Source organism: Dryobates pubescens, chromosome 2, assembly GCF_014839835.1.
Source record: "Dryobates pubescens isolate bDryPub1 chromosome 2, bDryPub1.pri, whole genome shotgun sequence".
Taxonomy (NCBI): Eukaryota; Metazoa; Chordata; class Aves; order Piciformes; family Picidae; genus Dryobates; species Dryobates pubescens.
Genome location: NC_071613.1, coordinates 16689835 through 16702662, shown reverse-complemented (window position 1 = coordinate 16702662; position 12828 = coordinate 16689835). Strand labels below are relative to the sequence as shown.

The window sequence follows — 12828 nt, the reverse complement described above, 5'->3', positions numbered from 1 at the left end:
TTGCTTACCTGGGTGCAAGCCTCTTGCACAGGCCTGTTGGAATTGGCTGGGTTGTCTGTTTCTACCTAAAAGCCCTTGTGCATGTTCAGTTTGGGAGAGGTGAAAGAGAGCTTACTTATTTGCACAGCTAGTGACATTCTGCTCTACTCTGGTGAGACACACACACACACCCCGAACACTGTGTCCAGCTCTAGAGGCCCCAGCCCAAGATCTGTTGGAGAGGGTCCAGAGAAGGGCCACAAAGATGGTTCAGAGGGCTGGAGCACCTCTCCTGTGAAAACAGGCTGAGAGAGTTGGGTCTGTTTGGCCTGGAGAAGAGAAGGCTCTGGGGAGACCTCCTAGCAGCCTTCCAGTACCAGAAGGTGGCTACAGGAAATCAGGGAAGGGTGTGCTTTTTTTTTTTTTGATAAGGGCCTGTAGTGACAGGACAAGGGGCAATGTTTTCAAACTAGAGCAGGGTAGATTTAGATTGGACATTAGGAAGAAGTTCTTTAGTTTGAGGGTGGTGGGACACTGGGGTGGGTTACCCAGAGAAGTTGTGGATGCCTCATGCCTAGAAGTGTTTTAAGAGCATGTTGGATGAGGCTTTGAGCAATCTGCTCTAGTGGAAAGTGTCCATGCCCATGCAGGGAGAATAGAACTAGAGGAACTTTTAAAAGGCCCCTTCCAACTCAAGCCATTCTCTGATTCACTCAGACATCATATTTTTGACCCTTATAATCTTACTACACCAAATTGTACAATTTACTTAAAATAACAGGAAGATTCTGACCCTTTGCTTACTATATTCTCTCTCAAATGTAAGATTTGCCAGGGAGCTATGTATACAACTCTAGAAAGCAATGTTCTGAGTTGTTAATGAAACACAAACCTGGCTTCAGACCTTGTGAAGCACTGGAAGAGCTGGTGCTTGTGATAAGTCCTCTGCAAGGCTGCTCCTGGATGAATTTTGCTACAAGTTGGAAGCTTGGCCCCAGAAATCAGAGCAGCTTCTATAAGCACGGTGTCCTGTGTAAGCTGAGTTGGGGAGCTGCGGAGATCAGTCATACAAAGTTTGTGGTGTATAAAGTAGAGTAAAATGGCTTTTGATGGTGTTGGTGTTTCTAAAGTTGCTGATTCTTGGGTTTTTTCCTCAGCTTTGGTGTTACTTTTATTTCAAGTTGTTTACGAAGATTGCTTCGGTTTCGTAACCAAAGGCTTTTGTGCAGAACTAAACACTTCCAAAAGCATGCGTGGGTTGTCTAAATCTTTTGCATTTTTCTTTCTGCTTGTCTGAGAAACTTGGCATTTTTTAAAAATGCACTTAACAGCTCTAATTGTTTCTGGACAAAATGACCTGGGATGGTCAGAGGGATTTGTGTGCTGGAGTGAAGTCATTCTCGGTGTCGCTACAGCCTGTCTATCAGTGCAAGCTGGGGGCTCACCTGCTGGAAAGTAGCTCTGTGGAAAAGCACCTGGGAGTCCTGGTGGGCAACAAGTCCACCATTCTTTCCAGTGAGAATGGTGAGACACTGGAACAGGTTGCCCAGGGAGGTCATGGATGCCCCCTTCCTGGAGGTGTTAAAGGCCAAGCTGGGTGAGGCCTTGAGCAACCTGATCTAGTGGAAGGTGTCCCTGCCCATGGCAGGGGGGTTGTAACTAGTTGATCTTTAAGGTCACTTCTAACCTAAACCATTAATCAACTGCAGCAATTTGCTCTAGTGTGGACTTTCTCCTGGGTGTTAAAATCCAAAGGCTTCTTGCAAAGAGGAAAACCCAATTAGAACAGATAAGATAGTGGTTTGGCTTTGCCCTGCCCTCCTTTTGAAGAGGCAGTATCTGAAGGTAGAGTTTATTATGTTGTTCTGGTAATTTCTACAGGATCAGAGAAGAATTTTCAGTTTTATCTGTCTGGTTGAGTATGTCCAGGGAGGGTTTACCTTGGCTACACTGGATTAAAAAGAAATCTGGGTTGGAAGGAAACCTGAGAGAAACCAAAGTAATGGTACATGAAGTGTTCTCCACTTTTCTTTGTATAAAGGCAATATGAAATTCAGCTGGTATAACTGCATACTCTGAAAATTCCATGGTGAGATGAAGGTCTTGGCATATCTTAAAGCAGTGCTTCCTGTGCTGCTTTTGTAAGTGGTGTTTCTCTGATAAAATTCTCTATGATTAGGTTGAGAAGTTGCACAGAAAAGTTCATCTTATTCTGTAGTCAAAGAAAACCTTCAGCAGGCAGAGAATACAAATGTATGCTCTTCAAAGGCTAAGCTTTTGTATAGCCAGGGGACTTAAAACCTTTAAGAGCTTCTTAAAAGTCAGTCAACTTCTCCTGCAAGTGTGCATTCTTAATTTGATTTCACTGGTGACACTTTTGCCCTTGTATCATGGGAAACTTTCCGCTTGTACATGAAAATGTCTATTAGAATTTGGGATTTTAAGTTACTGCTCTATAGTAGTAAGTAAATATATATATTGCTTACTAAATCACAGAATCATAGCATTTGAGGAGTTGGAAGGGGACCTCTAGAGATCATCAACTCCACCCCCTCTACCAAAGCAGAATCACCTAGATCAGGATGGTGTAGGAGATGGTATCAAAAGCCTTGCTGAAGTAAAACCAGACAATATCCACTGCTCTCCCTTCATCTGTTCATTTGCTTGTGCCTTTGTAGCAGGCTAGCAGATTAGTCAAGCAAGATTTCTCCTTAGTGAGCCCATGCTGGCTACTCTTAAAAACTCCATTTCCTTTCATATGGTTAGAGATGACCCCCAGAATGAGCTGCTCCATCACCTTTCCAGGGATGGAAGTGATTGCATATGGATCCAAGTTTCATAATATGATAGAAAAAACACAGAGCCCTTTTTGTGAGCAGAGCTTCTTGGAGGAAGCTTTCTTTCTTGCATGCATAGAGGTGTGCAGGACCTGCCCAGGGTTTGGCAGGATGTTGAAGGAGAGGTTAAGGCATGGGTGTAGAGCTCACTGGTCTGTTGGGGGGGTGCCGATGCTGGTCAGTTCTGCTCAGCCATTAAAATAATATTCCGTCTAACTCTGGTCCTTTATTCTAATCTGTTAATGTAGTTGTTACTGCTACACACAGAATTTTGTTCAGCCTTCTATGAAACCTGTATACAAATCGGGCTACTTGGAGGTAGCTGTGGGTTGGGGTTGTTTTTCTCACAGCACACTGAGCCTAATGGGAGTTGTTACTGCACATAATTCCAAGCTGGTGAATAGCCAAGGCTTTGAATAGCAAGAAGAAAAAGGGGGTTATGTTCAAGAAAAGCACTTGTCTTGGCTTTCTGTTTTATTCCCTGAAATTTGGTTTGCTGGGTTTGTGGCTTAATTTGCAAATCATAGAATGGTCTGGGTTGGAAGGGACCTCCAAAGGTCATCTACTCCAACCCCCTCTGCAGTCAGCAAGGACATCCTCCACTAGATCAGGTTGCTCAGAGCCTTGTTGAGCCTCACCCTGAATATCTCCAGGGGTGGGGCCTCAAGTGCCTCCCTGTGGGCAACCTGTTGCAGTGTTCCAGCACCCTCATGGTGCAGAACTTGTTCCTAACATCCAATCTCAATCTACTCTTCCCTAATTGCAAACCGTTGTCCCTCTTCCTGTCACTGCAGGCTTTTGGAAACAGTCCCTCTGCAGCCTTCTAGTAGCCCCCTTCAGGTACTGGAAGGCTGCTCAGAGGTCTCTGAAGCTCTGGAAGTTATAAACCTTTAGAGTTCCTTTAGGTTCTGGGTGAATGTAAATAACTGTCTCCAAACACAGTGTTGAGTGATATTCTGGTGTGATTTCAGTAGGTATTATTTGTTCTGTTTTCTTGACTGTGCTGCCTTAGGTCTGTGGTGGAAAGTTTTTGTCTCATTTTTCCTTTCTGCTGCATGGCAGCAGAAAGTTAGAGTGTTGTCAGCCGTGGTTTGATTTTGATTGCACTTTCTTGCATTTCATGATTTGTTTTTTTATAGGGTGGGATTTCCCCCCCCCTGCCCCCAGTCAAGCTTTGTATTAAAACCAACCTGTCACTTGAGTCCATTATTACTTGTGAGCATTAGGCATGGCTTATAGTTGCTTTATCTTAACGTAGCCCTTCCTGTTCAACAACCTTGCATCTATTCTTACCCTACAAGAAACTGTTATGCGGAAAGTGGCATGAACATAAACCTGTCAGCTCTGTGTGTTTGTGGCTGGCAGGGAAGACAGAACAGTACTAGGAAGATTACGAGGCGTTAGTCTAATTAGCATGGTTTTAGCAGAGGAAAATGGTATCATGCTGATCTGAGGATTCTTTGAACTTGTCATCATTGTGGGCAAATGAGGGGGGGAAAAAAAAAGAAAGAAAAAGAATAAATTAAAGCCTTCAAAATGCCCTTGACAAGATCTTATCCAAGAGGATGTTAAACAAGCTGAGGGAGTCATGGGTGAAAGCAAAAGGTTTGTTCGTGTAAAAGGCACATGGGAAAAAACCAAACCAGAAGTTATTTTTATTGATCTTGGTAAAGGTAAACTCAAGAGTCCAGAAGAGATGCTTGAGAAACTCTCTAATGATCAGGAGATCAACTAGTGACACATTCACAGGTGACACAAGGGCCAGACTTTTAATGACAACCAAAACAGGCTGGTTAAACAGAACAGGGATGGTTTGGATTTTAATGACAAGAAGTTTAAATCAATGTGTATAGAAAGAAAGAATGCCATCTGCCTATGTCTTACAGAGCTCTGCATGGATTCAGAAAGAGTGCTGGGCATCTGTGTGGCAGGATGAAGACAAGCCTCTGTGCAGCTAGGTTTTAAAGATAGGTATGGTGGTATTACAGAAACTGCTGCTCCTGGTCTTTCAAAATGTAGTGTTTCAAGAGGTGATTCCATGTGTATATACCTCTGTCCTAGAATTATTGATTGTGGAGGGACCTCATGGTCCTTAAGTGCTCTGACATACATAACCTAAGCTATCAGAGGGCAAGATGGGATGTAATGTAGCGGATGAATTCCTTCTCCTTTACTCTGCCTTGGTGGGGCCATATCTGGAATGTTGTGTCCAGTTCAGGGAGCACTACAGGGAACTGCTTGAAAGAGTCCAGCCCAGAGCCACAAAAATGCTGAAGGGAGTGGAACATCTCCCTTCTGATGAAAAGCTGAGTGAGCTGGGGGTTCTTTAGCTTGGAGAAGAGAAGCCTGAGGGGTGACTTCATTCAAGATGTGAAGGGCAGTGTCAGGACAGAGCCAGGCTCTGTTCAGTGATGTCCAGTGACAGGACAAGGGCAGTGGGTGTAAGCTGGAGCAGAGGAGGCTCCATGTGAGCATAAGGAAAAGCTTTATCACAGTGAGTGTCAGAGCCCTGGAGCAGGCTGCCCAGAGAGGTTGTGGAGTCTCCTTCTTTGGAGACATTAAAAGCCTGTTTAGATATGTTTCTGTGTGGCCTGCCCTAGGTGATCCTGCTCTTGAAAGGAATTGTTTCCAGATTACAGGACTAAAAATGACCAAGTTATTTGGTTCCTGTGAAGAGGAACAAGTTGGCAGATACTGCCTCTCATTTCAGTAAGCTTTGACAAGAGGCAGAAGGTACTTTGAGTGAAAGACTTGCAGATGGGATTTCCTTCTGTAATCTCCTGGGAAAGGTAGGCAGGTGTCTGGTTAGTGTCCTGTTCCCAGTGTCTGGTGTGTTGTGCAGGGCACTTCATGGTGTAATGCAGAGTTCACTGCTTTCAGAACGACCCCCAAACTGTCATTTCATTTGCAGTTTGCATATGCAAGTGTTCCTGTTCCTGAAACAAATGTGGTTTTCTGCCAGTAAGCAGAAGAGTAGAAACAGTGTGGTGAAAGCTGTCCTTCCTCTGTTTGCATATCTCTAAATGAAATTAGCCTCCCTGCTGAAGCCAGGATATTGATAGATGGCATTTCAATGTGATTAATGAGAAACCAATGCAGTGCATCACATCTGCAGGTTTCTGAAGGGGGCAGAGTTCTCCCTTCATATTCCTGAAGTGTGACCAAAGAACACTCACCTCTCCAGCATTCCACAATAAACAATACCTGACTACTTTGTTTACCTATGAGTGAAAAGTAATGCAAGAGATGTAAAGATGGCAATGCTAACTGATGGGGGGGAAAAAGAGAGAAAGGAAATGTATAAAAATTCACTTGCATTCTGGTGGGGAAAGTATAATTTAATGGCTTGTCACTTCTCATTGGGATTTTATGCTTGCTTTCAGCACTGGAAAAATACTTACACCACTATTCAAAAATAGCACCAAAATGTTAGGGAGCAAAAGCAAGGACAGGCAGAAGGGAATCTCACAGAATGGTAGGGATTGGAAGGAACCTCTAGAGATCATCTAGTCCAATTCCCCCTGCCCAACCAGAGCAGGTTCACCTGGAGCAGGTTGCATAGGATGGCAGCCAGGGGAGACTCCAGATCCTCTGGGCAGCCTGGTTCAGTGCTCTGGCACCCTCATAGGAAAGAAGTTTTTCCTTATGTTTGAGTGAAACCTCCAATGTTCTAGTTTGTACTTGTCCCCCCTTGTCCTATCACTAGGCACCACTGTAGAGAGCCCAGCCCCATCTTCTTGACCTTTGCCTTTAGATACCAGGGGCAAATCCTGCCTGACTAACCAGTGGCTTTCTGTGATAAGGGACTATGTCAGTAGATAAGGGACAACCTACGGATGGGATCTACCTGGAGTTCTGCAAGGCCTTTGACAGTCCCCCACACCATCCTGCTGGCCAAGTTGGATAGAGATGGATTTGATGGGTGGACTGTTCAGTAGATAAGGAATTGGCTGGATGGTTGCATCCAGAGGGTAGTGCTCAATGTCTTGAAGTCAGATGGAGAGCAGTTACAAGTGATGTCCCTCAGGGGTCCATACAGGAACCAGTACTGTTTAATATTTTTATCAGTGGTACAGGCAGTGGGATCAGGTGCAGCATCAGCAAGTTTGCAGATGACATCAAGCTGAGTGGTGTTGCCAACACACTAGAGGGACAGGATGGCATCCAGAGGGACCTAGACAAGATGGAGCAGTGGGCCCAGGTGAACCTCATGAGGCTCAACAAGAGCAAGTGCAGGGTCCTGCACCTGGGCCAGAGCAATCTTCAGTATCAGTACAGACTGGGGTGGGAGGAGGTGAGAGAAAGCAGCCCTGTGGGAAAAGACTTGGGGGTGCTGGTGGATGAGAAGCTGGACATGAGCAGGCAGTGTGAGCTTGCAGCCCAGAAGGCCAGTGTCAGCTGAACTCTGCCAGGAGTGGGTTTTTTATCCTGCTGTGTGTGGGGGTTTCTTACATAATATCTGTTCCTTCCTGGGTAACTTCTTTTTTATGGTGTGGGGAAAGGATTCATAGGAAAGTAGATTCTGTGACATACCTGCCAAGCAGATGTTGGCATTTGCATTTGAAACAGTTTAACTTCAATGCTATTCATTAGATGCTCCAACCACTGAAAATTACAGCAGAAGTATGGCACAGGCTAAATATTCCTGCTTGCTCAGCTCATGTGTTGTCCTCGCTTCGTTGCTTCTTTCATCAGGAATGTTGGCCAAAGGATGCAGCCACACAGGAAGGATAAGCAAACTGCCAGAGAAATGTTTCCATTCCAGTTACTGACTTCATAGAAGAATTATAGACCATACTATGATCATGATGATTCTTAACCTTCCTGTTTAGGTTGAATTTGGTTGAAGCTTTTGTGGAGGATCCAGAACTCCGTCAGTGCCTTCAGGAGGATCTCTTGCGTCGCTTCCCCGATCTCAACCGGCTGGCAAAGAAGTTCCAGAGACAAGCAGCAAACCTGCAGGACTGTTACAGGATGTACCAAGCTATTAATCAGCTGCCCAATGTGGTACAGGCTCTAGAAAAATATGAAGGTAATGCTTACCCCTCTCTCTTTTCAGTGATGATGCAAAGCAGCAACCTGTAGATTTGCAAATGTTCCTCTTTTTTCCCCTTCTGTATTACTTTTGCTGCAGGAATAAAACTTAAGAGACTGAAATCTGGAATAACTGAAATTCTCAAGTGCCAAACAGACACTTAAACATAGCCAAATGCTTACATGTCCCAGTTAGAATCATAGAATGCTCTGGGTTGGAATGGACCTCCAAAGGTCACATAGTCCACCCCCCTCTGCAGTCAGCAGGGGCATCCCCAACTATGACCAGGTTGCCCAGAGCATTGTGGAGCCTCACTGAGTATCTCCAGGGATGGGGCCCCAACCACCTCCCTGAGCAACCTGTTCTAGTGTCCCACCACCCTCCTAGTAAAGAACTTGTTGTTAACATCCAATCTAAATCTGCTGTTCTCTAGTTCAAAGCCATTGCCCCATGTCCTATCACCACAGGCCTTTGGAATTAGTATTAGCTCAGGCTTGCTTGGTGTCATTAGTGCTTTTTCCATTAGTTGTCATTTGAATCAGCAGAGTTTTTCTGTTAGAAGATGGGAAAACAATTCCATTTTTAGATCTTATGAGGAGCAAGCTGTGTAAGGCAAACTGCTAAGCTCACCATATGGGAAAAAATAATAGACTGCAAAAGGTTCTTGCTCTTTTGCACGTGAATCAGTCAGCTTCAGCAGGGCAGTCAGCAGCAGTAGAGCTAAGATAAAACAGGTAAAATGTGGGGGGTTCTATTTTTCTATGGTTTTTTGTTTTATGTTTTAGTTTGTACTCTTATGTAAAGTACAAAAATGGTCTGGTAATTTTGAATATATGTGACTGATTCAGACTGGATCTGATCATGTTCCTGTTCAAGGCTGTACAAAATCTTTTAACTCATCAAGAGATGGAAAGTCAGAAAGGCTTTTAGCAATTCTGAGTGTCAGAACTTTTTCTTGTAAGTGCCTGTAGGGAGACAGAGAAATTACACCACAAATGATAAGCAGTGATGGTCTTTCCCTCAGCATGGAGCACTGCTTTGTTGAGATGCTTGTTTTTATCAGTTATGAAAGTTGAGGAGAGCAGTAATGACTGAAGAGAACTTCTTCAGGGTTTTTTATGCATAAGATGGTGAAGGACTGAGTCATAATATTAGTTTGCTGTTGCTGACAAAAGGGAGCAGTTGTTCATTACTTAAATTACTGGGGCATAAAATCCTAGATACTTACAAGGTGTCTGGAAGAGTCATAGACTGGTAGGGGTTGGAAGGGGCCTCTGGAGATCATCTAATCCAACCTCCATGCCAAAGCAGGATCACCTAGTGCAGGTGACTTGGGAACATGTTCAGGCAGCTTTTGAAAGTCTCTGGAGAAACAGATGCTGATGAAGTATCTTCCTTCCCATCTCAGATTGAGACTGTATTCTTAGCCTGTAAATATGCAGGACTTGTTTGCTGAGTTCCAGATGTATTTTTATCATATTGTGTACAGTGGCTTTAATATTCTCTTAGAGCTTCTGGAAATGCCTGTTCATTGCATACCTGTTGCACTGGCATGTTATAACCGTGATGGGATCAAACTTGGCTGTTTCCCATCCTCTTGTCATTTCCAGCTGATTGTTCTCCTACTCATAGTGGAATTTCATTTGTCTATCAATGCATCATCTTACTCACTGCTAAATTTTGCTTTGTTTCTTAGTGCAGTTTGCATGGTCAGTTAATGTTCCTGATGTATTTTGTTCCACTTCATCTGCTGATACCTTCCACGTTGTGAATTTTATAAGCAACCTTCTTTTGTTCATTGATGTTATTAATTCACACATCTGTGTGACTCAAGTCCTTCCAGCTCATTCATCTTTTGCAAGTCAGTGATGTCCTCTTTATCTCCCTTTTGATCACTGTGTTAATTATGGGTCTTGCATCTTAGCATCCCATATGGCACTACTTTGGAAGAGCTCAGGTTAGGTCTACAGATTTCCCTTCGTCTTGGGCAGTCAGTTATTTTAGACAGGCAGTGTGCTGTACAGATAGCATCTGCCACCAGTAAGCCTGTGCTAAACTTCATCCCAACTTGCATTTTCCTCCTTTGGTACCATTAAGTGGTTTTAAGTGCATTTAGTCACTGACATTTGTCTGTTTTCCCTTGATAGAATAGTGCCAGTTTTCATCCTTCTGTTTGCTGCCAAGCTAACTACATAAATCTTTCCAGTTGGAAGATTATTGCTTGATTTGTATTTCCAGGCAGCATTTTAAACCATACCATTAGTAAAATCTTTAATGCACCCAATAAACACTTATCTGTGCTTCAATAAGTAAATGATGGCTTAAATTAAAACCTGTCCCTGGGAGCAGATAGCCTTTATGATCAATATTCCTCTCTTCTTTTCACTGTATGTAGGTCTATTACTTTTTTTTCTCAGTGGTTAGCTTACATGCTGATAATGTTGAGCAGGTACAACAGTGGGCTTCTATTACCATAAATCTTTTACACAAGTTGGAGTTGAATTTAGAATCTTGCAGTGGTGTTTCATAGAATCATAGCATTGTTAAGGTTAGAAGGGACCTCAAGGATCATCCAGTTCCAACCCCCCTGCCATGGCCAGGGACACCTCACACTACAGCAGGTTGTTCACAGTCACATCCAGCCTGGCCTTAAACACCTCCAGGGATGAGGCTTCCACCTCCCTGGGCAACCTGTGCCAGGCTCTCACCACCCTCATGGGGAAGAATTTCTTCCTAACATCCAATCTGAATCTACCCATTACTAGTTTTGTTTCATTCCACCAGGTCCTATCACTACCCAACATCTTAAAAAGTCCCTCCCCAGTTTTCTTGTAGTCCCCTTCAGATACTGGAAGGCCCCAATAAGGTCTCCTCAGAGCCTTCTCTTCTCCAGACTGAACAACCCTAACTCTCTCTGTCTGTCCTCATAGCAGAGCAGCTCCAGCCCTCTGCTTATCCTTGTGGCCCTTCTCTGAACATGTATCAGCACATCCAGATCCTTCTTGTAATAGAAGCTCCAGAACTGGACACAGTACTCCAGGTGAGGTCTCACCAGTGTGGTGTAGAGGGGGAGAATCACCTTTCTTGAGGTGTCAAGAAGGGGCCAGTCTCTTCTTAATGGGTCCCTGTGGTGGGATGAGGGGCAATGGACACAAACTGGAACCCAGGGAGTTCCACCTCAACAGGAGTCAAAACTTCATTCCTCTGAGGTTGCTGGAGCACTGGAGCAGGCTGCCCAGGGAGGTGGTGGAGTCTCTGTCTTTGGACTTCCAAAACCCTCCTGGATGTTCTGTGTGGCCTGCCATAGGTGACCCTGCTTTGGCAGGGTGGTTGGACTAGGTGACTTCCAGAGGTTCCTCCCCTTCTGTGAAACCCATGAGTATGTTATTAATAAGGGAGCATTTTCATGTTTTTGACTGTGACATCATCCCATGATCTCTGGAGAGGTACTCTTCAAACTTAAGTGATGAAATTGTATCATCAATCTTTCCTCCTTAGTCATCACTAAGAAACGAAGCTGTCATCACCGAGTTCAAGCACAATCACTTCTTATTAATTCAAGAGCAGAGCACAAAATTTCATTGTGTCCCATGCAGTCTGTCAGCTGGTGCACTGGGACCTGCTCTTCACTCTCTTCCTTCTTTCCTGCCTCCTTTTGTTTTCTGGGTTGGTTTAGATGCATCTTCTTACATCAGGGGGAAAAAATGATGTGACAGAGAGCAAGAGGTTTGGAATAAAAAGCTAGCTGTACTTTCTTCCAGATCTTTCTTTGTTTTGAAGAATTTTAGTCAGCAGATGACTCCATTTTAACAAATTCAATAATCTCTCAGCAACATAGCATCTATTAATAGATGCTAACTGGTTAAGAGCTTTAACTTCAAAAGCTTGGGGGAATGGGGAAACAAAAAGGAACAGGGGGAAAAAGAAATGAACCAAGCTTCTTTCTACTTGAGTTGTAGTACTGAGAGAGAGAGAGTTTTGCTTAGGTAATCCTCACTGTCTGACTTATAAACTGGTACAGAAATGTTCAGAAAAATTAGGACTTTTTCCCTAGTCTGGTACTAAACTGGGGAGTCTCTGGAATAGCCAGGTCTCAATTCTGTGTTTCTCTGTTAATGTACAAAGCCTTCACAGAATGTTAGAGCTTAGAAGGGGCCTCCAGAGATCATGAAGTCCAATCCCCCTGCCAAAAGCAGGATCACCTAGGGTAGTCCACACAGGAATGCATCCAGGTGGGTCTTGAAAGTCTCCAGAGAAGGAGACTCCACAACCTCTCTGGGCAGCCTGCTCCAGTGCTCTGTCACCCTCACTGTAAAGAAGTTTCTCCTCGTGTTGTGGTGAAAACTTCTGTGTTCAAGTTTGTATCCATTGTTCCTTGTCTTACTACTGTGCATTACCAAAAAGAGCTTGGCCCCCTCCACTTGACACCCACCCCTCAGGTATTGATAGGCAGTGATCAGATCCCCTCTGTGTCTTCTCCTCTCCAGACTAAACAGCCCCAGGGCTCTCACTCTCTCTTCATGGAGGAGATGCTCAAGTCCCCTAATCATCCTTGTGGCTCTGTATTGGACTCTCTCTAGCAGATCCCTGTCTGTCTTGAATTGGGGAGGCCAAAATTGTCTGTAAACATCAGAGGGAAATACTGTAATTCTGTACATATTCCAATGACTTCAAAGCCAGAATTTGAAGTCAATTTGTGTAAAATCATATATTCAATAATGCTAATCTTGCCATGATTAACTTGACGTGGCTGCAAAGATGTAAACATTCATTTACTGAGAGCATTTTCACAGCTGGCTACTGAATAGGTGCTTATTTGTAGGCCTGAAGAAAATACTTCTTTGACAGAACTGCCACAGTCTCTGCATGCTAAGTTAACTGTGATCTGCGTTTATTGTTCAATGATTCTGCCACTCTACTCTGCTCTGGTGAGACCTCCCCTGGAGTACTGCATTCATATCTGGAGCCCTCAATATA

The 12828-nt window shown here is 44.0% G+C and overlaps 1 protein-coding gene across 1 annotated transcript in view; it reads left to right on the top strand.

The window, feature by feature from the left end:
• The window catches only part of MSH2 (mutS homolog 2), a 53578-nt gene that overhangs the window by 18199 nt on the left and 22551 nt on the right, over positions 1-12828 (top strand). Inside the window, exon 7 of the mRNA XM_054171147.1 lies at positions 7649-7848. Coding sequence (XP_054027122.1) covers positions 7649-7848 — 200 coding nt within the window. The remainder of the gene's footprint in view (positions 1-7648; positions 7849-12828) is intronic.